At 45.1% G+C, this 27,157-nt stretch overlaps 1 protein-coding gene across 3 annotated transcripts in view; it reads left to right on the top strand.

Annotated features, from left to right (window-relative positions):
• Positions 1 to 27,157, top strand: part of CPXM2 (carboxypeptidase X, M14 family member 2) — a 95,280-nt gene that overhangs the window by 20,889 nt on the left and 47,234 nt on the right. For 2 of the 3 annotated variants that reach the window (XM_081074593.1, XM_081074594.1), the window contains 2 exons: positions 4,062 to 4,171; positions 16,631 to 16,770. In XM_081074593.1, coding sequence (XP_080930719.1) covers positions 4,062 to 4,171; positions 16,631 to 16,770 — 250 coding nt within the window. Of the gene's footprint in view, positions 1 to 1,226; positions 1,313 to 4,061; positions 4,172 to 16,630; positions 16,771 to 27,157 lie in introns of those variants that run through there. The other variant, XM_081074595.1, reaches the window with a different exon arrangement.

A 27,157-nucleotide genomic window follows, 5' to 3' on the forward strand; every position in this document is an offset into this window, starting at 1 on the left:
TAGAGAAGGGAGGGAGCTCTTAGAGAGTTAGAGGGTCACAACCCTGTGCTACATGGGAGGAAAACAAGGAAGAAGGAAAAGGAGAAACGAGGAAATATTGTGTTATGGAAGCCATGGGGGTCGGGGGAGGGGAGGGAATAGCCGAGAGAGCAGGAGAAAGGGAAAAGCCCCAGGAGTCCAAAGATGGAGCAGAGCCACCATCTTCCAGACAGAAGCCAGGGCACACAATGCAACACTTCAGGAAAGGAATGAGTGGAGAGGAAGTTGAGATGGAGGGTATGGAGCCCCGGGGTTGGGCACTGAGGGAAGGTGGTCAGAAGAACCGTTCATGCCTCAGCTACACAAAGGCTGAACATGGCCGATATTTACCCGCAGTGCCAGACAGGCAGCTCCACATGCCTGGCCCATGTGTGTGTCAGTTGTGAACTGGGGACTTGGCACTAATCCCCCTGCTAACAGCACCCAATTCTCAGTGGGCAGAGGTGTGATGAAATGAGTCAGGCCGTCTCCAGGAGGTGTGACGTGAGGTTGAGTGGGGACCCCTGAAAGATGTGTGTGATGCTATGAGAATCCATCCATTCCTCTGGTGGCACATAGTGTGTGGTTTCTGCGTCCTGGATGATGAGGCCTCTAGTGGCTCTGCCCTGTACCTGTCCTGTGTCCCTGCCTTGGTCCCTTCTGTGCGATTCCTGCCATCTCTCCAATGATTCTCCTTCCTGCTTAACTGCTGTTGGTTTCTTACAACCAAAGGAGCCTCACCAGCCCTGTGTGTCAGAAACTTCATCTTTGCCTGTGCAGGGTATGGCATTTTCTCTGTGAAACCATCTCTAGCTTCTTTATTAATAGCATGGATGACGGAGAAGGCATGCAAACAAAACTCACTTCTCTAAAGACAGTGTCATCTACTAAGGAAAACAAAATCCTTATTAGGATTCACTGAAGACTACATTTGGGAGCAGGCTGAGTGCCGGTGTGTTTATCTGGGCTTCCCACCAAAGCCAAGCTGTGGGCGGACGGAGTGGCTTTTCTAGCTTCTGCTGTCACATTATGTCAAGAGAGAACAGGAGCAGATGTTTGTCTGAGGCAGCAGCCCATAGCCTTGCAGGCTACATGGCACACCAGTCTTGCCAGGAGTACGTGGTGGTCTTGCCCCTTGAGAGGGCAGGCATTGAGTTGATGTTAGACGGGCACCAAGAAGCACCCCACTTCTGGGCACTTTCTTTTCACCCCCGAGCACCTTGGGGAGAGGATATGGCAGAGCTTCCACCTATCAAGAGAAGAGCAATTTTGATGAACATGCAATTTTATTCAGGTAGTTCCTCATTGAATTAAAATATTCGTATATATACAAGAAGTTTCCCTTTTCAGGGAGAAATGCTTTGGATGGCAACTGTTGCTTTATTTAGTTGGTAAATAATATATATGTGTGTCTGCCCATCTGTCTGTCTCTGTCTGTCTGACTATCTCAATGATACAAATGGAAGGTGTAAGCTGGACGCAGTATGTGGAATTCACCACCTGCATTGTTTTCTGCTAAGGAAGGAAGGACCTAGGGGCTGGGAACACGTGCTACGAAATATGGCTACGAAAAGGTTCACCAAAACAGCGGCAGATCCTTTTTGTGTTTCTGATGCTTGATTATGTGGGAACGTTGGTGATCTGAACAGAGCACCCGGACGTGGAAGGGCAGAACCAGTGCCCTGTTCCCTGTTGGGGTCTGAAACCAAAGCTGGCATCCCTGGCAGAATGGAAACGCGCAGAGGCCATTCTCAGGACATGCAATCGTCCAGCAGACCCACTGCCCAGCCAGCTTGGTGGCAGAGTTCAGGAGATGCTGCTTATTCCTGAGGAAGCTGATTGCAAGGAGCATGGTGGGCTGGGACTTGGTGACAAAGAGAAGAGGGGAGCAAGCGGGATGGGGGGTAAGAACGGGGACAATGGAGTAGCAACTCCGGCGAGTTGTTGAGAGCTCAGGGTCAGAACCAGGTTCTAAGGGGCAGGTTGAAGGACATTCTGGGGTCCAGCCTCCCAGACACAATCAGCAGTGACCTTGACTCTCAGGCTTCACTCTGAATCCTGACCAGGGACTCTGGTATATGCCAGTGACCACCAGGATCTGAGAGGCCAGTGAGGCAGGTAGCACTGAGAGAAGGTGCCGCTGTCCTAAGGCCAGGGTGGGGTGGCGCAGGGCTCCGCTCTCCTAGCCTCGGGGCTGCACTGCTGCTGTATCAGCATCACAGGTTCTGTGACTGCCATGGCTGGTAGAGGCAGGCAGCACGGATTTCTGGGTAAGTTGGGTAAGAGCCTTGCTCAGCCGTCAGACACTTGAAGTCAATTTCCAGTAGGCAGGATGGAGAATTCCTCGGTTAACATTTGGAACCAGGAATGTCCTCCAGGCCTAGAAGGTGTCCAGGGCAAACCTGAGTGAGGGACCGGGTCATGGTAACTAGGTTACTCTCTGTGGGGTCAGCCTCAGGGGATTGGGGGTGCTCGCTGCACAGACCCCTGCTGGCTCTAAGCTCCCACCCTTGCTGCATGGCCCCTTCACAGGCTCGCTGCATGGACCCCCGTTTGCCACATAGCCTCTCACTTACTGATGCCCTACCCCTTCAATGTGGTTCCCACTCACTGCATGGCCCCGCCCCTGTCATGAGTTCACCTCATGGTCTTCGTTCAGCGGACCCGCTTGCAGCATGGCCCCCTCTCAAAGAAGCCAGCCATTACTCATGGTGCCACCTGAAGCTGAGTTCTTCGGCAGCAGGTAGTAGTGGCACCATTTACCCTCCCTTGCTCCCCACCACACTGAACAGCAGCACCTCTGCCTCCCGGGGCACAGCACAAGTGGCTGATAAGTATTTACCCATCAAGGCAGCCTCCCTGCAGTTGTGGACAAAGCTAGGAGAGCATCGTTCGAAAGCCTGGAGGCTGAGAATCTGGGGACTAGGAGCTCAGGTCCAGCTCTGCCTTGGACCACTCCCCTCAAGCCTCAGGATTCAGCTTCCTCTTCTGAGAACTTAAGCGGAGGATGAGATGGTGTCTCAGGTCCTAGAAGGTCTCACTTTCTTACCCAGGTGCCCACTGAGCACCCCAGGCTGCCCACTTCCCAGGCTCCTCCAGCCTCCTGAGATGGGAGGGGCCTTTCCCCTGCCATGGTTTGTCATGGATGGACAGAAGCCCCCACGTCCCCAGGTGCGTGGGATCCCTGGGGCACTCCCATCTCAGTAGTGACCCACAAGGCGAAATAAAGTCTTGTTACCTGCGGGACTTTTCTAATATTTCTAGTAGAAATAGACTTTGTCTACTTCTGCTGCAGGGGTTTTTGTTTACTTCCTCCAGAGTTGGATTCGAAGCAGACAGCGTCACTTGGAGATTTCTAGCCCCGTGACAGGGAGTGAGAACAGCAGCCCAGGAGTCAGCAGGCCTGGGTTCCAGTCCCAGCGCTGCTATTAAAGCTCTTATCTGTGGGATGATGGGCTGGGCTGGGCCTCGCCGAGGGCGTCACCCAGTGCGGGCATCTTGTTCCGGGGCAGCTGGGATCGAATTGTTTCGAACCCATTCTGAAAGTGACCAGTTTTGCCAAGAACAGAAGACAACAGATTTCTTCTATTCCTACATTATTTCTATATTTCTTCTATCTATACTGCTTTGCATATTAACATGCACAACATAAAGGCTAGAGCTGCTGGAGTAAAATGAACAAGTTTTAATTAATCTGCAGAGGTCAACCACAGGGTTGCTCCGAAATTTCTAACCAATAATGCTGCCTGGTTGAGTCACGCTGTGGAAGGAGCCTTAATTGGAAACAGCCTCAGACAGTAGCATGGACAGCAACAGAGAGAAGGAATATCAGAGCAAAGACACCCAGAGAGGAAATGCCGACAAGAAGGAAAGTTGGCATGATGCTGACAGTTGAATCAACAATATTTGTCCCAAAACACTGGGCATGCCAGTGGGAGGGGCTGCGATGATGAGTGGGAGTTCAGGGGCAAAACAGAAAAGTGCGTGGCCAGATTTTTTTTTCAACACCTGTCCTTGATTTTAACAAGCATTGTTCTTTCCAGGTTGCCCACCTCTTGGTCTGGAAACCTTAAAAATCACAGACTTCCAGCTGCACGCGTCCACGGTGAAGCGCTACGGCCTGGGGGCACACCGAGGGCGTCTCAACATCCAGGTACCAGCGCCGGGGGAAGGATTCTGAGTGCATGGCTAGTTGCTCTGGTCATAGACATGCAGTGGTTCATTGAATTTGGGTCAGGCACCGTGCACGGCGTTTAACATACATTAGCCCTAATTCTTACAATAGGAAGGGCATTGCTGCAGAATCCTTATCTTATAGAGAGGGAGAGAGCGAGAGAGAGCGAGAGCCCCGAGATCCATGATAGGTGTCTTCTCCAAAAACTGCTTGGTAAAAAGGGTGCTGCTGGTACCTGGGCCCCAGTCAGTCCATGTCCATGTGACCTGTCTGGAAAGAGCAGGAGGAGACTCCTGAACTCTTAAAGTTTGAACAGGAGTAACCATTAAAAATCTGAGTGCCTCCCACACCTCGAATGGGCTCCGATCCTCCAGTAAATAAAGTCAGACCCAAGCAGGACCCAGGGCTAGATTCAGATGGGCATGGGGCTGTACCACGCATTAATTAGAGGAGCTGTCCTCTGACACCTTAAACGCTTTATAAAAGAAGTTACCCATTTTTAAAGAGGAAGTGTTCACATTTATCCACACTTTCAGCAGAAATGGAAAGGCCCTGTTTGTCCTAAATTAGTGGGGTGAGGTGTCGGGAGGTGAGGGCTGTGTGCTCTCAGTTGGGAATTCCACGGGTAGTGTAGACAACTGTGCTGCGTTCAGACCTTGGTCTTAACACCTCTAGATTTGGGGACCTTGGCAACAATGATCTTACGTGTCTGAGCCACAGCCGCCTCATCAGGAAAATGAAAGTCCCAGGCACTCACAGGATTTGTTGAATGGCGAAATTAGCGAATTGATCATTTAAAAACATTTCCTGGGTCATCTCACTCCTCTGCTTAAAGGCCGCGGCAGGTTCCAGGTGCTCTTGAGACAAACTGCCGCCTGGCCCTGTGTGATCAGCCCTCTTAGTGCTTGTGTGGCACTGTCCCTCCTGAATGATGGTTGACTTGTTTCCTTGGGTGTTATCTGCCCCTCCTTGAGCAGAGGCCCTGGTTAGAAGGGGCTTTGTCTCTTCTCCTCTCCTGTCCCCCATCCCGCCCCACAGGCCAGAATAGTGCCCGGCACACAGGAAGTGCACAGAGTGTGTTGAATGAAGACCTGGGCTGAAGTGCTGGTGGCAGTTACTTGCTTCCCTGCTTTCTCTGGGCTACAAAGGAGCCCCCGTTGGTGGGTGGGTCGTCCTGCAGGAAGCGGCGGCTGGGCTGTCCTTATTTTTTGGTCTTCTGTCCTGTCTCTGGTCCTTCACCCACAGGAGGCGCACACCAGGGAGAAACATGCTCCCTGGGCTAAAAGTGTTGGCAGACACATGCTCCTGCTTCAGTCGGGATGAAAATAGGGGGTGATTGAAAACCACTTCAGTTCTAGTTGACCTTAAGGGGATTTAGTTTTTCTTCAGTGGTATGTCATCTACCCTGACGCCCTCTGACAAAAGCTCTGCACCCGCATGTAGGGTGTGCAGTTGCCAGCTGAGCCCCAGCTCCGGGCTCTTCCGCCCCTATGGCTTACATGGTGTTAACCACAGAGAATGGGCTGTTGCCAGCAGCCTGTGTCAGGCCTTCAACACATAAGTCACTATTTCCCTGGGGAAATAGTGACTAGATTGGGGCCCCTTTTGTGGTTCTTGCTTTCCAGAATCAGTGCCCAATAAAGCGCGATTCCACAGTCACAGGTGCTCCAAATGCATCTTGCCACATTTACCGTTTGAAATGCAGTCTAAAAATAACCACATCTTGTCTCACATGCCAGTATTTTGTAGGCGTTTCAAGCTACTGGGATTTCATGTGCGAGAAACACCAAAGTGTCAGAATTAGAAACTGTATTTAAATGCCGTAGGGCTGGATGTGAGCAAGTTTGCCCAGCCCTTTGCCGACTCGTGCCCCTGGGGGCGTGCATGTGGTCCACCCAGAACTCGCGGGCTCACAGGCTTGACGCGTCCTGGTTCTGCTAACAAGCTGAGTGGCCTTAGTTAGGCAAGATGCCCGCCTTCTCTGAGGCTGCAGTACAGTCCACCACCAGTTCGCCTACCTTCACGGAAGGTGAGGATCAAAAGGCACAAAGGGACAATTGTCCTCGGTAATTCTCAGTTGTCATGTTCATGGCGTTAGAATCCATCCACTCAGCTGACCATTGTGAAGTGCCCACGACTGCCAGAAATTGTGCGTGGCCGAAAGCAAAGATGGAAAGCTCCAGCTTATTCTCATTTCGCAGGATGTCTCCATCTCTAGCAGAGGGGGAGCGAGCTCGGCTCTGATATTGTTGGCACGGTGCCAAGTGCTTCATGGGCATTCTTTATTCCGCAACACAAGTACAATTATTATTATTACATCTAGCTTCTAGAAAACAGACTTGTTTGGATTGGTAGAGTAACTTGGTTAGGATCTCCCGGGAGAGGCAGGATGCGAATACAAGCTGCTTTAAGCCTGGAGTCGTTGCCCCTGACAACTCCACAAAACCGCCCCCAAGTCAACAGATAGAAGTGTTCTGGGCTCATCTGGGATGATTATTAAGCGGCGTACATCTCTCTTTCCTGACAATTACCTCACCTTGATTTACTCATCTGTCACCTTCGCTAGATGATAATCTTGCAGATAAGTGCGATCTGGTTTTTCCGAGTAACCCCCCCCCCCCACTATCTGAGCACAGCGATGGCACATATATGTCTCTGCTTGCTAACGGTTTCTGGTGGCGGCTGCTGTCAAGACGTCTTCCCGGAGGGGGCGCTGCAGCCTGCTCTGCTATCTTGTGTGTTTTGCTATTGCAAATTTCCTCACGTGATTGGCAAATACGGAATGATGTCATTATGACACAGAAGTGGCATTGGTTCGTGTGTTGTTTTTTGCCAGTACATTGATTCTTTGTGGGACCAGGCATCTGGAACCTGACCCCAGAATGCGCCCACCCAGCTGTGTGCAGTACCTTCAGAAGAATTCTTCCGTCCTACGCTCTTTTGCGTGCCCTCTGTTTTAGGACGCCTATCGCTTAATTTGTTTTGCCCATTTTGCCCTTGCCCCACAACTCAATGGCTTCCACTCTCCCTTACATCCCCTTCCATCGCACTGCCTTTACCCATTTTTTGTAAAGGTCAAATCCTAGCATTATAGCTGTATTAAAAAATTTTTAAGCAATTTGACATGTCTCCTTAACTGTGGTAGTATTTTTTAGGATTGATTTTTTAGTCTTCTGATTACAGAGCCACATAGATTTTGAAGCCTATTTTCCCCATGCACTTGGTTTATATAGTGCAAGATTTTACAGACGATGAGCTTTCACTGAGTTGCATTTGCCACATTATAATGGAAACACCTGTCTCTTTGTCTTAGTCCATTCAGGCTGCTATAATGTAATACCATAGACCAGGTGGCTTATAAACAACATAGATTTATTTCTCATAGTTCTGGAAGCTGGGAAGTCCAAAGTCAAGGTGCCAGCAGATTCGGTGTCTGGTGAGGGTCCACCTTCTGGTTCATACATAGCTGTCTTCTTCCTATGGTGAAAGGGGCGATGGAACTCCGTTATAAGAGCACTAATCTCATTCAGGAGGGCTCTACCCTCATGACCTAATCACCTTCCAAAGGCCCCTCCTCCTAATACCATCACCATGGGGGTTAGGTTTCAACATATGAATTTTGAGGGGTCATAAACATTCAGTCTATAGCATTCTTTCATCTTCATTTTAAGTACAGGACTTTGAAAGGGTAAATGCACCTTCTAATTCAACTTGTAACTTCTCCTTTTTTGCAAGTGGAATTTTGCTTATGTCAATTTAATAGTGTGAGCTTAGAGAAGAACCCCACATTTACATTTCATTACACACATCGGGACAAGATAGATCTTCTAAGAATTCAGGGAAAAGATGTCAGCTGAGGTTTGCCTTTTTACCTAGGATTGTCCTTGCTGTGTGCCCAGGAACCTTACATACTACCTTACTTGTGAGGTTGTGATCTCATTTAGAGCAAACAGTCATTGGCTTCTTCTGCTCCGGGAGAAGTCACAGACATACTGGAAATTTCCATTCCAAATCTCAAAGAGAACGTTTTGGCAATGACCTCTAAAATCAGGCTTGGGTCATTTGCCTGTAGTTGGTTTTAGGAGGTAGCCCTGTATTCAGGTGGGTCATTTAATGGCCGCTCTTTACCTGTCCTGTTCCTGCAGAATCCACTGAGGACTCCAAGAGATTTTCCATGGTCATAAACGAAGCAAAGGGGACGGGTAGGTGCTTTTCCCTGACTGGTGTGTCCCACCACTGTCATTATGTGGATGCTTTCTTAGCTTGAAAACCTTGAGCAAATTGTAGCAGCACTTGGCATTTCAAAGGGCTGGTTTCGATTTCGTTCTTAAGACCCTAAAGTGATGGTGTGAGCCTCACATGTGATCAGCACGGCTGGAACGCAGCATATCACCACGATTCTTGCCTATAAACAGGCATGTAAGAGAGTGGATACTCAGACAGAGTTTTGGAAGAGCTGATGTTTTGAGGTCACAAGAAAAAACGGGACTCTGCATTGACACTTCCAGGTGTCTTTGTGATGCCTGGTCATGGTTATTTGACACTGTGGACCCCATCTTGGAGGTGTTAGAAATGACTTGAAGTTCGACCCTTAGAGAAGTTCACCTCTGGTACCCGCTTCATGAGCAACTGTCTGGTTATATTAATAGCATCTGTCAGAGCCATTTCTCAGCACGGCAGGGATGAACCATAGCTTCCTTTTTAGTCATTTCCTTAAAGGACTTCTCCAGAGCACCTGAATGCTGCTATTAGGATCCACTTCCAGTGTTCTGATCATCTTTTTACCTGAAATGCGGTATACGCCTTGAAAACGACTGATGCCCATGGCTTCAGATATACCCTGCAGGAAGACAGGAAGTTGGTCATAGGACGTTGGCCCGAGTTTTATCCTTGTGTCAAAGTTCACGTGCATGGGGACATCCTACACATCAGTCTAACTGTCCCCTTTGGTGCCCTTGCCCAAATGTGGAGACCACATTTGTCCTGGTAGGAAGTAAGAGGGCAGCACCTTCGGCGGCGGCATTTTCTCAGGCATCTCCCATGACCACCTCTCTCCCCGATCACTGGAGTCTTCTGACCCCAAAGCCTGTCTGTTCCTTCAGACCGTCCCGGTTCTCTGGGTGCTCAGCCTCCAGTCTGTTTCTGGCTACACAAAGCTTGGCTGTAACTCAACAAGTCCTGGCTGGGAGCTATCTATGTGTGCGGTGCTGTGAAGGCAAAAATAATCACCATGGGTATAGTTTCTAAACCAAGGAATGTCCTGCTTGTTCCGATGAAGAGATTTTGTGCTGCGTCTGGCATTAAGGAACAGTCTGGGAGATGCTGTTTCCATGCCAAAATGCTGGAATTTGGGGTATTTGGATTTTTATGGGAATAACAGGACCAAATATTTTAAATCATGACTCTCTTGGAAAATTCAAAATATTACCATAACGATGATAATGTGCTCTTCTTGTTCTCAAGAAGCTTGCATCGTAAACACATGAGCCATTAGAAGTACGAAGACTAGAAGAACAGGGTCACAAGAGAAGAAGGGAGCCCGAAGTCACCAGGACCTTGGCCGGAAGTCACAGATTCAGGAACCGCGAGACTCTGGTTCAGATGTGGATTCTGTCCCACTTGCTATGTGAATTTTTCTTAATAACTACCTTATTAAATTTCATTAAATTAATATTTCATCTTCTATATACTCGGAGGGAAACTGTTTTAGAGATAAGGAAATTGAAGTCAGAGGCTAAAAGGACCTGCCCTAACCTCACAGCTAATCGGAGCAGAATGGAGGCTCAAATTCAAGGTTTCTGGCTGCGGGTTCTTCCTCTGCGTCTCAGGACCCAGGAGAAAGCTCAGGGTGTTCACCAGCATGTCTTTTCCCAGCATCCCATCTTTTGACTCATCTTCCTGACCTCTGGCCCGAGAGGCCCCTAGTACCTTCCAGGCCCACCTCCTGGCAGGGCCCAGAGAAGCCTGAGGGGTGTAGCACCCTCAGAGGCTCACCCTCAGAGCCTTGTGTCTATTCAGCTGGCACAATCGAGCTTACCTTCTCAAATGATGCCACGTGGGGTGGGCCCTCTGGGCTGTCTGCCCAGCCACACATAGGCCAGGCAGACTGTTTCCCGGATGTGTACAGTTGGGAGTCGGTGTGCAGGCCATTCTGTGCTAAGCTTTCAATGGACACAACAAACTACACAAGTGGAGAAGCCACTGTGGGGAGAGGACGAAGGAGAGGAAAGGGAGAGGAGTAGGGAGAGAAAGATCAGAGCAGATCCTTTCTTTTTTTATGTTCACTTCATTTAAAAAAGATAAAAAAAAATAGTGGAACTTTACATACTAGGCACTATAATAAGTCCTGGGGGAACAATGAGGAACAAACACAGAAATAGTCCCTGACCTGTTAGCAAATATTTACGGAGGACCTACTATGTGCTGGGTCCTGTCTAGGTGCTGGCGATACTTCAGTGACCCAAACAGACAATGATCCTTGCCACCTGAAAGCTTACATTCTAGTCGGGGAGGCACATAAAAGCCGGAGATGTAATAAAATATAACTTTTATAACATGCTAGGAGGTGATAAGTGATATGCAGAGAAGGGAAAAAAAACCTACAGCCGGCAGTGAGGGTCAGACGGGCCGGCTATGGGGAGGGGACAGGTCCTAGTTAAAGGTGATCAAGGTCGGCTTCAGCGAGGGGGTGATATTTGGGGTCAGTTGGCTTGAGGATTAGCAGGGAGTCTAGTTGCTGTGGGAAGAGCATTCTGGGTAGTGGGCATGGCTGGCACTCAGGCCTGCAGTGACAGCATGTGGACATCAGAAGGCTTGTGTGCCTGGAGCACAGTGAGCAGGGGAGGAGGCGAGAGCCCAGAGGTAACACGTGAAGAACTTTTATTCTTGAGTCAATTGGAGGATCCTTGGAAATTTGGGGACAAGAATGACATGCTTTGACTTACACATGCAAAGGACCAACCTTGTCGCTGTGCTGACTTAGGGGACCAAGCATCAAAGCAGAGAGGGCTTTTAGGGAACGACCCCAGCAACTCAGACAAGAGGTGGTGCTGGCTCCTGCCAAGACGGAGCGGGAGGTGGTGAGAAGTGGTTGGATTTTGGATATATGAAGTAGCATTTTTCTGATGAGGTACATGAGGTTTGGATAAGGGGTGCAAGACATAAAAAGAGGAGTCAAGGAGTCCTCCAGTGTTTTGTAGCCTGCAACTCCAAAAATCCAACAAGGAAATGAAATTATTAAAAAAAAAACGTTTCGCCAGTGAATGCACAATTCACTGTAATTAATACCCGGAAGGAGAGGACCATAGGTATTAGTTTCCTGGGGCTTCCATAACAAAGTACCACAAACGGGGCATTTAAATCTTTGTTTCTCTGAGAATTTAAATCTTTATTTCTATACGGTATGTACCTATTGATAATGTGTTGATTTATAAGTTTTTGACTTTATCTTTTGAATTTTTATTATGGAAAATGAGAAATGCAGCTCTTTTTTAACTACCTCTTTACTTCACTTTAATGCTTCCAATAAAATTGTATCTCAAATTTTGGGGAAATCTCATGTATTCAAGGTTTTCATTACTATGACTGTAAATATTTACTATAGAGGCAAGAAACATTTAGTTTTGAGCCAAGAAGTATTCGTTTTATATCATTTTTTGACAAGTTTTTGTTTTCCTAGATCTGCTTATACTTTTAAAAACATCTCCCTATACCCTGCAATAGGTCTGGGTTTTTAAATACCCTTTAATATAGTGGTCTATGAGGTCAAACGGGTTCAGTATTTTTAGCCTCACTTTTGTTTTCTATGTTTCTGTGGCCATCCCTCCAGAGCCCTTTGACCCACTTGCTGTATTCTGGATGGGTTGCTTTCTGGGTCTTCTACACAGAGACTGTCTTGGGCCTCCCTTCATCATCATTCTGCACCTTCTTTTCTGTGTTGGAACCCTAGATTCTGGGTGTGATAGCTACCACTCTTTGGTGTTCTGCCTCATTTTTGGTGGAGCACATCCTGTAGTAGTTTCATGGAAATGGTGCATGAGAAATACATTTTTTGAGGATCTGTGGACCTAAAATTGTCTTTATTTTACCACTCCAACTGATTGTTAGTTTGGCTGAGTGTAAAATTCTAGGATGAAAAATCTTTTCCTTCAGAATTTTGAAGTCATTATTCGTCTATTCTTCTAGCTTGGATGTTGCTGTTGAGAATTCTGGTACCATTCTTACTCCTTTTCATTTGTTTTATAATTTGTTTATTATTATACATTAGTCGCTTCCTCTTTGGGAGCTTTTAGAATCATCTCTTTATTTCTGATGTTTTAAAGTTTCACAGTGACATGCCGTCGTGTGGGTCTTATTTTATTCATTGTACTAGAGATGAATATGTTTCAGAGACTTAAGCAGTACAGATCTGGGACATTATCTTATAGTTTTGTGGGTTTTTTTGTAATTTCTTCTGCTGAAAAATCTTCTGGATTTCTTTCTCTGCCCTTATTATTTTTCTCTTATTGTTTATTGTTATGGGAATTTTCACATTCCAAGAGTTTTCTTGTGCAATACTTTTTCCTTTTTAAGAATATCCTATTCTTATCTCTTGCAAGCAAGATAATTTCTTTCAAGGGCTATTAATCGTAGTTTCTTTGAGGTCTTCTCCTGTACTTTATATCCTTAATTTGTTGTTGTTTTTGTTGTTGTTCATTCATTCTAGGCCTGGAAGCACTGTGTTCTAAAGTTGGATGGAGGAAGGCATCTCAGTCTTCAACGTGCTGATGTCCATAGGGTTCCCTGTTCTTACCTATCACGTCGCACTTGCCCTCCTCTGTGTCTGAGCTCCCCACATCCGGAGCCTCTGTGGTTTGGGTTTTTTTAGAGAAAAATCTCAGATCTTCTGTGGAGTGGGAGTTGGGATGTGGGAATCCAATTTTCTTAAATATACATTTTGAATCAATTCCCTGTTTTCATATTGCCTCACCCTTACCTTCCAAGATGCCTAAGAACCTAGTTTTTGAGTTTTCTTAGGTTCTGCGTGGTTTGCTTCTCATTGGTGTGCCCCTTATAAGGTAACATTTCCTTCTTGTGCTGAGTCATTCAGGATCCCTCCATCTGATTTCTGTCTTCATATATTTTAATTTGGGGATTATAAATGTCTTCTAGTTTTGCCAGAGATCAAGGTTGTATTTCTTTATTTTGTTTTCTTTGGGGGGAATTTTCAAGAGAAGAACACAGGAAAACCAACACTTTTACTCTAATATCTTGAAACAGAAAAATCCTGTTTGATTGATCTTAAATGGATAGTATCAGGTTTTCTCTTTGCTATGGATTTATTAAGTCTCACATTTATCTTAAGCAAAATTTATTCCATTATATGTATTGATGGTTTCTTTAAAGTAAAGTAATGATGCATATAACCTAATTGCCTTGAGAAAATTACATTAATTCTCTATTTGATATTGTAATACAAATAATCATTCTGTGTAGTGGAGTTTTCAAGATAAGCTTATACCTTAAAGAATCAAGCCTTTTATTTCAACAACTTCTGATTGAGATTTCTCCAAAATTTATGAAGTACTTCTCTGTGTTATTAAACAGAAAGGGGTGAATGCACCCCTCTCTTGGTTTCTCAGAGGCATTGTACTAATATCGTTTATTGCAGTGTGGTGTAATTTGGTGATATCTCTGGGGCTGGTACCTCTTCTGTCACTGAATTCTCCCAGGAGCTTGCTTTATAAATTTATAATTGATTTTGCAGAGGTGGCTGTCATTTTCTAGAAGAGGCTGTCATTTCCCTATGAGTCGGTTTCAGGAAGGGCTCTCCTATTCCCTGACACCTTACTACATTTAACTGTGTAGTGAGCTCAGAAAGAGCTGAGATTGGCAGCAGAAGCAAAATATCGAGGCTGGTAAAAGCAGGAACCTTAAATTTCACTCTAGATCACAGTTAGTAGACTTTGGTTGAATGCCAGCAGGCTAGTTCCTCCAAGCTTCCATGAGTCGATAGGGATGAATCTCCCGGGCTGTGTGGCAGCTGTTCTCGTCTGCTTAGCCCATGACCAGATGTCCTCAACCTTGGCACAGCTGGCATTTGGGGGGGGGGCTTCCCTGTGCATTGTAGAACGCTTAGCAGCACCCCTGGCCTCTAGCTATTAGTGCCAATAGCGTACATCTCCCCCAGTTGTGACGGCCAAAAATGACTCCAGACATTGTCATATATCTCCTGGTGGGCAACATGGACTGCTGTTGAAAACTTTATACTATGGGTCTTCCCTGTTTGCAGATTTTGTAACTCTATTCTGGATATTTGAAGTTGTAGAAAATGTACAGCAATGAACTGGAATAGTATTGTAATCCCTAGAACTTTGTAAAATGTGAAAGCACCAAATCTCCACGATTTGCCAAATATTCATTGTTTTATATACACTGATAATTGACATTTATGGAGCACTTTTTTGTTTTCGGAACTAACTATGTGTCGGGCCCCGTTGTAAGCTCAGTCAACACCCTAAGGGAGAAATGATCACTGTCCCCACTTTAACACATGGGGAAACCAAGGCACAGAACATTTAGTCAGATCACCTGAGTTTAGACGGCTTGTAAGTGGCAGAGCAGGATTCACACCTAGGCAGGGGGACTTCAGAGCACAAGCTCTTAACCAGCTCTCTGTGCAATGGATGACTTTCAGAGGCCAAGACCAAGATGCAAGCTCCATAGGAAGGCGCCAGTCTGTCTGCGCATTCTAAGCTCCAACAGGGCAGGGCTGCGCATGTGTCTGCCTTCACCATCCTACTGCCTCGGCCACTACTTGGCACATAGAGGCACTGTGAAGGATTATTTCAATAAATGAACGGAACTGTTCTCAACACCAGTCTCGTAGGCCGTTTGCGATCAAAGAAGGACCACAGCAAACACTACATGTGTCTTGTGGTTTCTTGAAAGAGGAGGAGCTGTGATGTTGACGATCATTAATGTGTCGCAGGTCTCTCTCATTGGGAGGGTGACTGCCTTCAGTGAAGAAAGGGAGTGATCGTGGAGTTGCGGCCTTCAGGCTGGGGTAGTGATCTCCTGTTGGCTGGCAGCATTGGGAAATGACAGGTCACACAGAGTGTCACCATCACTTTGACAACGTGCACTAAGTACAGTTAAGAACCAGTAATGCACACTTGCAAAATTTATCCTTCTTTGGCAGTTCTAGAAGGCAGAACCCTGCAATACCTCTAGGTTCTTATTACAGACACCCGGTGTGTCATCAGACCCTGAGGTGCTGCTTAATTGAGAGCTTGGGTTTCTTGAGAATGTTGACTAATAGCTTGTTTATGCACCTTCCTTTGAGATGGTAGTGCTTTTAGAAGGCCATGATATGTTGGTATTCTTTACAGTTGCCCTCAAAGCTCTTTCGAGATTGTTGCAGGAGAGGATTGGGAATGCGCACACTGTGCTTTGGTCCTGATACAGGCGTGTCTTAGGTGGTGCGGTGATGGAACCCTTGGTCAAGTTGCTCGTCTGCAGTAACTGGACTCACCACTGCCCGCTAAAATTAAGGCTTCCCAGAATTGGAGCTAAAAAGTGCTCAGAGGAAGGGAAGATGGGCTGCCTATCGTTTTTCTCTTTCAAGTATCATACAGACTTTTTCTCTTCTGATTGTGTACTTGTGAAATAGCCCTGGGGAAAGGGGATTAAGGCAGAAAGGGTCTTAGTAAACCAAGCAGCGTCACTTGGTTCCTATATCTTCTTTTTTTTTAGGTTGGGGAATTTGCTCTTCAAGTGGTGATAATGCAGGGGAATTCCAGAGCAGAAAGTTCACCTACCTTGTAAAATTCGGATTGGAGGATTCTCTGATAACAATGGTAGTTGATACTTAACACATCAAGTAACTTAAATACTAATAAACACATATTCACTAGGGAAACTTAACCCTCAGCACCTCGTGAGGTACCTCTGCTTTTGGGCTCTCTTTCTAGGTCTCCCCCAGACCAAGTTAGCTGTGCTTTCCTTAAATGCTCCTATAACAGTTTGCTGCTATTCTGGAAATAACACATGCCCCATTGTGTTCTAATTTATCTATTTTCATGTCTTTCTTTCTGCCCGGATGGTGAGCTTCTGGGAGGGAACAATTCACCTTGTATCCCCAGCACCTGGCATGTGTAGGCTAGTATGTAGGAGACGGTCTGTGTCTGTTGGATGAATGAGTAATAGGAAAACGCATTAAATTTCATCTTTCATCCTGGGCAAGAAGAGGACATATCATATTGAAACACTTCTAACTTTTAATAATAAGCCACTCCCTTTTGTGATTTAAAATAAGGAGTTCAGGGCACAATGATTTTTTTTAATCCCCTTCTTCATTTTCTCCCCTTCGGCCCCTTTGTCTCCGTCTCATGAAAAATAAATTACCTTAATTTTCCTTGATTCCAGGTCTTTCTGAAGAACACCTCTCTTTCTTTTCAGGCAGGTATTAATGAAAATGACTTTTATGATGGGGCGTGGTGTGCAGGAAGGAACGACCTCCATCAGTGGATTGAAGTGGATGCCCGGCGTCTGACCCGATTCACTGGAGTGATCACTCAAGGAAGGAACTCGCTGTGGCTGTAAGTGTGCGGGACGTGTGCTTCTGTAGACTCGGTTCCTTGGGCCTAACGGTCTAGAGTTTAGATGGAGGCGGGTGGTTGCTAGGAGGTATGTGGTGACAGGCAATAGGAGGGAAGAAAGTTGGGATGTGTACAGGAGGCTGGGTTTGCCATCGACACAAGTCCCACTGGGAAGGTGCATCTCTTGAAACGACACGCTCTCCCTTACAGGAACAGAGAGGAGGAGTCACTTGGTAGGTCAGGCTGAGTTGACAAAAGTGTAATCGAAACACTGCAGTTTAGGCAGGTGGCTGCCATCTTGGATGGTAAGTTATTGTTGCCTTGACTGAACACAGCTGGAGGTAGCAACTCTGGACACGCAGTGAGCAACAGGGAGCGGGTCCAAGCCACTGTCCTGGGATAGAAGGCACGACTCTTCCAGACTCTGGGAAGTAAGACTGGAGGTCTAGGCAGGTTCCCAAATAAAGGATTACTAGAGAAGTAGTAGAAGTGAAGGATGGGCCAGTGTGAGGTCTGAGAATGAGATGCATTGATCAGAGGTGAGTTTGCCATCAGGGCTGGGTCAGTAAGAAGGTGACCTGATAGTGATCCCGAGAGAGGGGGGCTGCATCCCCTTAAAACTCCATCACATGGTACATACACACAATGAAATAGTATTCAGCTTTAAAAAGGAAGGACACTCTGACAAAGGTGAGCTTTGAGGACATTATACTGAGTGCAATAAGCCACACACAAAAGGACGCTGTATGATTTTATTCACATGAGATTCCTAGAATAGGCAAATTAATAGAGCAGAAAGTAGAATGGTAGCTGCTAGGGGCTGGGGGGTAGGTGGGGTGGAGCATGGGGAGTTATTGTTTAAGAGGATGGAGTTTCACTTTGGGGTGATGAAAAGTTCTGGAGATGGATGGAGGTGATGGTTGCACAACAATGTGAATATATTTAATGCCACTGAATTGTACATTTAGAAATGGTTAAAATGATAAATTTCATGTTATGTACATTTTACTATAATAAATGAAAGAATATGTGTTCAAAAAAAACCAACCCAAAATAACCTCTCTATCTCAGCCTAGGGCTGGAGAGGGATTACGTATTTGCAATCATATTAGGTATTGCAATTATGTTATTTTTAACTTAAAACATACCCATGACATTTTCATGCTGTTACTCAGACTTCATAATGATCATTTTTAATAGCCTATCATTTACGCAGCCATGCCTCTATCACCATCTCAATTTTCAATTATCAAATCTCATTTTGCAAGAAAGCACTTTCATCCTTTTTCCTTCCTTTGAATTATTTCCTTCATATAAATTTCCAGAGCTGGGATAATTCATGCATTTGACAACATTTGCTTATGTGTGTTAGTGTTGTGTGTGTATCGCATTTTATTCACTTTGCTTTTCAGTAGGAGTTATGCATGTGTTTATATGCGTAATTTTTGCTCTGTGGTATGCGTTTTGCTCTAATCAGCGGCTTATTACCATGACAATCGTTTCACTGTTTAGATCCTGAAAGGCAAGCATTTTGAAAGAGAAAAAGTTGCATTGCTCAAAGAAAATGGAAACTTGCAAAGAAAGACTGATTTGAGATTATCCACAGGGGCAAGAGTGGGGCTTTTGCTTGAATGCTTGGATATTAACCTGTCTGACCATTATCATTAGAGATCCAGTGGTCGGTTATTATTGGATTAGAAAGAAAGCAGCATAGGAATAATGCTCACATTCCATTTCAACTGGAAACATAAGAGGGTTTGGGTGAATGAGAAATTGCAGTAGAACAATATCTTTCTTTGACTCAGCCTAGGAACGTCGAAGATGGAAGACAAGGGACAGAATTGCTTTTAAGAGTCAGTTTATTTTTTTTAATGTCTAAATGTATTGCAAGTCAAATTATTCTTCAAGGACAATGGATGGAAAGCTGGTGGGTTTCATTTTGTCTGACCTCCTGGGGTAGGACTGTCTGCACTAAGAACTGAAGAGGAAATGGGACAAGGATACATTTTGGTATCTGGGCCTTGTTTTCCCACAGGCACAAACAATGCTGGAGGCACTGGCATCATTCCAGTATGACTAGGAAACATGTCACCAAGAGATGTCATCAAATCCTAATAGTAAAGAAGACAGTAGCTGTCCCTCTTTCCCTCTCCTCATGACCTCTGTGCCCACGCTGTTCCCAGTCGAAGCATCTATGGTACATTTTTAGTATTCCTATTTATTGGTCTCCATATTTCTCCCCACCAGGCTGAGTCCCTTGGTGACAGAGGCAATATATATTGATAGTCTGTGTCCCTGGGACCTTACCCTGCCATCTATTAGACGCTCCATCAATGACTGATGCTTTAATGAATGAATATTGTTAGGAAGTAACAAATTGGCACAGGTTCATTCACACTGAATAGTAATGAGTTAATTAATCCATGAGTGTAAATGACCGAGAGCAAACTTAAAATGTAAGTGCGGAGAGAGGTGGGATGTGGAAAGAAAAGACTGAGAGGTGACAAAGACTTCCAGAGATGGACAGCACCTAAAACTGTCACTTTGGAATCACATCATGGCTCTTGTTGGTTATGAGATTTCCCCTGTTGGAAGCTCAGTTTGCTCTTCCCTAAAATAAGATGACTATTCTCTAGCTCACAAAGATGTGGTGAAAGTTAAATGAAATTGTTGTAATGTTGTTAAATTACACAGCACTTAGTAAGTGCTCAATAAACGGTAGTTTCTTCCCTCTGCACAAATTGGGATTTGTTTAGAACAGTGGTTTTCAAGCTTTATTTTCAGCCACAGATCCTCCTTCCAATAAGATCTTCCTTGGAATCAATTAGAGAACACAGGCAAATCAGGCTTTCCTGTGTGAATCTGGGGGTGGAGAGGCAGTGCCTGCCTGGCTCTCCCCTCTCTCTCACAGGAGCAACCCCGGAGGACACGCTCATCCCAGTATCACTGTATAAGAAGCATATTGAACAGCATGAGGGCTCCTCTGCAGGTTATAACCCCGCCAACTCCTTCAAATGCCAATTGCTCTTTCCAGAATCCAATGGGGGAATGCAAACCAAGACAAACAATGGCAGAGTTGGAGTGAGATTTTGGTTTTTTTAGTTAAATGTGAAGAACACACCCTGACCTCAGTGTACTGCGTGTTGGTTGATGATGTTTTAGAAATGGAAAGAAAGGGGGCTGCCAGTCCACGGGGTTTGGCCAAGTCCATGTGGCTGCTTATAAATGGCTTGTATCTGGTTAGTGGAATACAGAAGCACTTTAGAGCTACAGTGTAGGCACACGTCGTTTCATTGCGCTTCACTTCATCACATCTCACAGATGTTGCATTTTTTACAAATTGGAGGCAAGACCCCTCCACCAGCAAAAGGATTATGACTCACTTTATTGCGGAGCCACTTTATTGAGGTGGGCTGGAACAGAGCCTGCAGTATTTCCGAGTCTGCCTGTCTATATTGAAGAATACTACTAGTGCTTTTCACTTATAGGACTTTTGTAGTTGGTATTCTTAAGTGAACAGCTACCATCTTATTTGTTCCCAATGTTCTCTTTATGTATTTATGGATTCGATCGTCTGTTATTGAGCAGTCTGTTATTGGGGACGCAGTGGCCTGCCTGCAGGCCACTTTCAGGCTGCGGGAAGAATCTGAAATGTTAACAAGTCCACTAGAATCAGCAAAGTACACCCTGATGTGGAATGGGGCAAGAGGGCTGTTGTCAGACCCAAGATTCAGAGGGAAAGGACAACACAGCAGGTCATGTGTCTTACTCATGGTCAACGACTAGTTCATAACCAAGTTGACAAAAACCTCTAGTTTTAATAATTTTTCAGATAATTCATGCTATTTGAAAGTAACAAAATATAATTGTTTTTGTGACATTGAGTACTTTATATTTTTCACTGATATAAATTATCCTTCCCTACTGACTGCAATTTAGTGAAACATTAATATACTAATAAAAACCAATCTTTCACTTTCCTAATTTCTGAAAGCATATTAGATGAGTGTTACAATTATAACCAATGATGATGGAAAAGTTAATTATTCTGCCTGAGGTGAATAGATGCTTCTAATGACTTGGGCAGAATACAGGCAATTTAAAATAACCAAATGTTTTTAATTTTAATTGTTTAATAAACAAAACGATTCTCATTATCTCTTGAGAGTCTGTAAATGTGTCCTTAAAGTGCGGTGGCAATTAGACTGATGAGTTTGTAAGGAGAGGGCTGGGGAAGGTTTGACTAGGTGGCTGAATGTTTAAAAAGCAGTTGGCTAATTACAGGGAGATGAATGGAGCTTCTGCTGGGAGCCAGGCTTGGGGCAAGAACGCAAAGATGGCAGATAACTCAGTCCCATCCTGAAGAAGAGGACTTTCATTTGTTAGTGGAAATATTGGTAGAGAATCCGAATGTGGGCTTCCCCTTCAAGAATTCTGATGATGGAAGGGAGCGGACGAGGTACTAACCCAGAAGCAAGACAAGGCCAAGGAAAGGCCTGTGTTCTGCATTTGATCCTAGAAGACAGCTGTGTTTATAAGAGGGGGCAGTGCCCCTGGGGCAGGTCCCTGAGGGGCACAGGTGGTGGTGGGGAGTGAGGCTGACATGAGTGGAGGGGCTCGTCTGGTCCACTGAGATGCTAGTGGTGGGGGTAAGGCTGAGGTGGATTCAGAGCCTTCATACCTGGGGGATTTCTATTCTTGGTGAAGTAGGAGATGGGTCCTCTGTAGATGGTGAGCACAGCAGATATAGGGGTTGGAAACAAAGGAAAAGGACACGAGGTGTCTGTCTAGTTGCAGGGAGGGCTCAGCTGGAGTCTGAAACAGAACTGTAATGGCCCATTTGGCACCATTGGCGCTTTTTCCACCAGGGGGCAGTAGAGTTGCTGGAGGAGGTCCCGGGACAAGGGCATCATGGAATCTGGTAGGACGTTCCGAATACAGGGTTGTGTGAGGTGGAGGTTCAGGGCTGGTTGGGAAGGAGTCAGCCAGAGGGCTGATTCCCTGGAAGCAAAGGGCAGGTTCAAGGAGGCCCTGGGGAAGATGAGGCTTCAGAAGTGATGGAGGTGTGGCTGGAGGACAGTGGTCATCTGAGAACTCCACAGGGCAGTAGAGGTGATGACTGGGGTCAGAGGGCAGTGAGCAGAGGGTCAGAGAGGAGCAGATGTCTGGGAGTCTTGGGGCTGCAGGGTTGGCCACTCAGTGCTCTCCCTGTTGGAAGAATCTCCGGGACTCGCTGGACTCATTCAGGAGGAGACGAAGAGGCAGCTGAAGAGATGGTGGAGTCTGAGTGAGAAGGGAAATGAAGGTGAGAGGAGGCAGAGGCAAATAAAGAAGCAGCTGAAGGATGTTTATTCAGATACAGGCAACAGAGATGGGACCTTCCAAACACCTTCTTCTGCCAGGGTTCCGGGTGGCAGGACCTCTGGGTCCACAGTGAGAAGAATGAGACGGGTTCACACAGTTCCTGATTCTCTTAAACTTCATCTGGTTTTAGATCCCAGGATATGGATCCTGTCCTTTGCAGTTCCCTCATTCCTCCCGGTGGGTCTGGGCCCCAACACAGCAGCAGCCTGCCAGGGGTGGAGGAAGGGGTGCCGGCTGGGGCTGGGAGCCCGAGAGGACGTCCATTGTGCCCTGGGAGCTATTCAAGGGGAGGTGGCGGGCGCTTTCATAAATCATCTGCTTGTCTTCTTGGGAGAGAGCGTGTATGTGTTTTCAGACTGTGTCATGCTGCATCTCCTCTGTTATTGCCAAAATGAAATATTGGCTGGCACCTGTCGGGGCTGGGGAGACCACTTTCCAAACTCCTCTCTAACCTCCTTGAAAACTGTCAGTTTTGAGCTGCAAGTTTGGCATGAAATGGAGAAGTTTTAATGAAAGCAGCTCCAAGTTCAAGTAGAAGGCCAGTGTACAATCATTTCTTCCTTTTGTTGCCTTTCAACAATGCAGAGAAAGTTATTTGAGAGTAAATAAAGTTCTCACAGCTACATGACTCACCTTGATTTTCTGGGTGCCGATGACTAAGGAATGAGTTTTCAGATGGTCAGATCTCTGAAACGGAAACAACTCTAGAATTCCTTCCTGGCCATGAAGCTTCCTGCTATATGCAAGGGTCCTTGTCCCCTGGCTCTGACTCTCCAGGAAACTTGCTGGGCATACCCTGCCTTTTCTTTCATCTCTTTCTTGGTAGACCGGCCCCTTGCAGGGGGCCCTCTGCCCTGCTGAGCTTAGGTGGTGTTCCCATTCCTTGCTCTGTGAACTGGTTCCCTCTGCCTGTCTGACCTCATTCCCTTTGACCTAGCCCAGGAACCTTCTCTTTGTTCTGCAGATACAGCAAGCGAGCTCCTGCCCCAGGCCCTTTGCACCTGCCATTCTCTCTGCCTCAGTGCTCAACCCTCCCTGTGTTCAGAGGCTTCCTCTGACCATCCTTCTGAAACCCACTCCCAGTCGCTCTGTATCCTCACTTGGCCTTATTTGACAACCTATTTATTTGTTTGTACTTGCCCTGATATCACTTCCAGGGAGCAGGCAGGGCCTGGGTCTTCTTTGCCACTGGGGTCCCAGTGCTAGATCACTGCTCTGCTCAGGGATGTTCTCCTGCTCCATCACTCCTGACTCTCTCCCCCCTGGGGGCTGGACCACAGCCCCCACCAGCCCAGGTGCACCTGGTATAGGGGGCTCCCTAACCCCTTCCATCGTGTGACGCCACAGTGAGAAGTCTGCCACCCAGAAGAGGCCCATCACATGGGCCATCATTCAATTACACTGCGCCCTGATCTCGGACTTCCAGCTTCCAGAACTATGAGAAATAAAATTTTGTTATTTATAAGCTACCCAGTTCATGGCATTTTGTTATAGCAGCCTGAAGGGACTAAGACACCAACTGTAGTACCCTCAGCACGGTATTCTAAATTTCTGTTTACTTCTGGACTTTTAATTCCGTCCCATTGCTCTGCCCTCATGTGTCACTGTCACACTGCCATCCAGTTACCACAGCGTGGACTGTTTTACTTTCTCGTACATCTAGTTCTTCCTCCTTATTAATGTTTTCAGATTTTCCTGAATATTCTTTTTCATATGAACTTTTCAATGAGTTCAAATTATCCCCAAAAAGGAATTTGGGAGATATGTTAGAGGGGATTGACTTAACTTGAGTGGTTAATTGTGGGAGAACTGACATCCCTGAGATGAGTGTCTTCCTCTATAAGAACATGGGGTCAGCTTTTCTATTTGTTCAGATGTTCCTTTTAACTCTTTGCAGTTTTTATTTTTTATTTTTTTTTTTGTTTCAGTCAGACCATATACATTTCCATGTTGACTGTATGCTTTTGTAAGATAGTATTTTCCTGAGGGATCTTGCAGTTAATGTTTATTTTAGCTGTCCTATGTAACAGCTGTGTAGTGGTATCTCAGCATGGTCATAATGTGCATTTCTTTAGGAGCTGATGATGTTGAACGTCTTTTCATGTGCTTATTTGCCACCTGTATATCCTCTGTAGTGAAATGTCTCTTCATGTCTTTCGTTCATGTTTTAACTGCTTTTTTTTTACTCTTTAATTTTGAGAGTTCTTGATAAATTCTAGCTATATCTTTTGTCAGTTATGTGGTTTGCAAATATTTTATCCCCATTGGTAGCTTCTCCTTGACCCTCTTCACATTACCTTCTCAGAGGAAAAGTTTGTAATTTCAATCAAATCCAATTTATTGATTTTTTTTTTCTTTTATGGATTGTACTTCTGGAGTCACGTCTAAGAACTCTTTACTAAGCTCTAGATCCCAAAGATTTTCTCTTATATTATCGTCTAAGGTTTTGCAGTTTTACGTTCTACATTTAAATCTCTGATCTAATTTGAATTAATTTTTGTATAAAGTGTTAGGTTTAGTGATATATAATTAATTATATGATTTACAATGACACATCTCATCAAACCTAATGATATATAATTGCCCATGGATCTATAATTTTTTTCCTATAGGTATATAATTGCTTGAGCACCACTTCTTGAAAAGACTCCACCATTGAATTGTTTTGCACCTTTATTAGAAATCAGTTGGCCAGATTTCTGTGGATTTATTTCTGGGTTCTCTGTTCTGTTCGACCAATCTGTGTGTCTGTCCCTCCCCCAAACTCCACAGTCCCGATTACTGTAGCTACATAATGTCTTGAAACTGGATAGAAAGATTTGTCTCACTTTATTCTTTTTCAAAATTGTTTTAGCTATTCTAGTTCCTTTGCCTTTCTATATTCATTTTAGAATAATCCTTTTTACAGCTATAGAAAATCTTACTGGAATTTAATAGGAATTGCATTAAACATGCATATCAATTTGGGGAGACTTGACAGGCCATGAACACAGAATATTCTCCCATTTAGGTAGATCCTCTTTGATCTTTGATCTCTTTCATCAGCATTTTATGGTTTTTAGCATACAGATCCTGTAAATGTTTTGTTAGATGCAGGCAGACCTCAGAGATACTGCGGGTTTGGTTCCAGACCGCCACAATTAAGCGAGTATTGCAATAAAGTGAGTTGTAATCTTTTTGCTGGTGAAGGGTCTTGCCTTCAATTTGTAAAAAATGCAACATCTGTGAAGTGCAATAAAGTGAGGTACAATAAAGTAAGGTATGCCTGTATACATCTAAGAATTATATCTCTTTTGAGCAATTGTGAATGGTATTGTTTGCTAATATTTTATTTAGGATCTTTGCATCAATATTCGTATGTGACATTAGGCTGAAGTTTCCTTTTTGTGAGCAATCTTTTCTGGTTTCTGGTGTCAAATATTCCAAGTGAGGGAAGATTTCTTTCATTGTGTATGCTTTGACTACATGCAGGCATAAGGTTTCATGGGGGCTGGTTTTGGGAGGCTGATAGAGGGCCCTTTGCTGACTGCCTCTCTGCTGCAGTACTCAGGCTGTTTAGATTTTCTCTCTTCAAGTCGGTTTTGATAAATTCTATTGTCCTAGAAAATTTGTGTTTTCAAATATATTTATATTTGATTCAGCAACATAGTCTCTTAAAGATTCTTTTAACTTCTACTGATCAGTAATAATTTTCTCAGTATTACTTTTAAGTATTTGTGCTTTGTCCCTTTTTTCTTCATCAGGTTACCTACTGGTTTACCTACTTTATAGTTTTTTCCCACTTTTTTTAAAGAATGAGCCTTCCTGGGAATTATGTATTAGTTCTGCTAGTGTTCTGTTTTTGCATTCATTCATTTCTTTTTTGAGAATTGATTCTTTCCCTTTGCTTTTTCTTAAGATTTATTTTATTTTTCTGTTAACTTCCCGAGTTGAATACTTAATACATTCATTTTTCTCTCTCTTATTTAGTGATGTAAAATTAAGCGTGTTGGTTAAATGGAATAAAACCAGTAACCTAATTAGAAGTGTGTCTGGCGGGTAGTCGGCACCTAGTACGTGCTCATAATTGCCCTCTGATTATCTGCTGATTCCCGGAGCAAGGTGGAGCTCTGTCATAGACAGCGTCCCAGAAGATGCAGCTAAAAGGAAATGCAAGGAAAACCGTGAAGCTCTTTCCACCCTGTAGAGCCATTTCTGCGGCAACACACCAGCTCTTAAAGACCTCACATTCTGCAAAGTCATGCACTGAAAATAATAGAGCTTATTTGAGCAGAAACCCAAGCAACCCGGAACCAGAACACGACTAACACTGACAACACTCTGGATAAAAATATCAGCATAGCCCAAAACGTGGTACATCCTCTACTCAAGGACATAAAGGGCCCTGCGTTTAACAAGAAGGTAAAGTCAGCGTGGAAAGGTTGAGGCTGCCACATTGTGCTTAGGGGACAAGGTTAGAAGGGCATCGTAGTCAGAAGGCAAGGTGGGATTAGCAGCGGCAAACTCTGGTGAAATGTGATGCCAGAAGTGAAGGCTGTGGCTCATTACATTTTGTTTGTTTCTTTCGTGCAAAGATAGTAAATAACTCTGTAATAAACACTTCCAAGTCAGAGCATGGGCCACATGAAGAGGAAGGAAATGGGAGGATGGGCCTTGTGCTCTGTGCTGGAACCATCCGTGGCCTGCTGCGTCCAGCTGAGTTAGTATGTCTTCCACTGGCTGCTGTAACCTGGTGATTCAAACATTAACGTGCTGGGAAACCATTCTGTATGAACCAAGGTGACTTCGGCCTTGTACTGGCATTATTCCCCTCTCTCTCTTCTCTAAGCAGTACATATATGCACACACTGAATATGTAACACATGGTGTGAGAGGCCTACATGAAGTCTAGCCAGTGGATTCTCCGTATTATGATGTGTATTCAGAATCATGGTCAGGACACTGTTTATGTCCAGAAGATGAATGTTTTCCCCTCAGAATCCTCTCCTCAGAAGCTTCTGGTAGGTGTCCAACCATCTCGGCA

The sequence above is a fragment of the Rhinolophus hipposideros genome (genome assembly GCF_964194185.1).
Source record: "Rhinolophus hipposideros genome assembly, chromosome: 15".
Taxonomy (NCBI): domain Eukaryota; kingdom Metazoa; phylum Chordata; class Mammalia; order Chiroptera; family Rhinolophidae; genus Rhinolophus; species Rhinolophus hipposideros.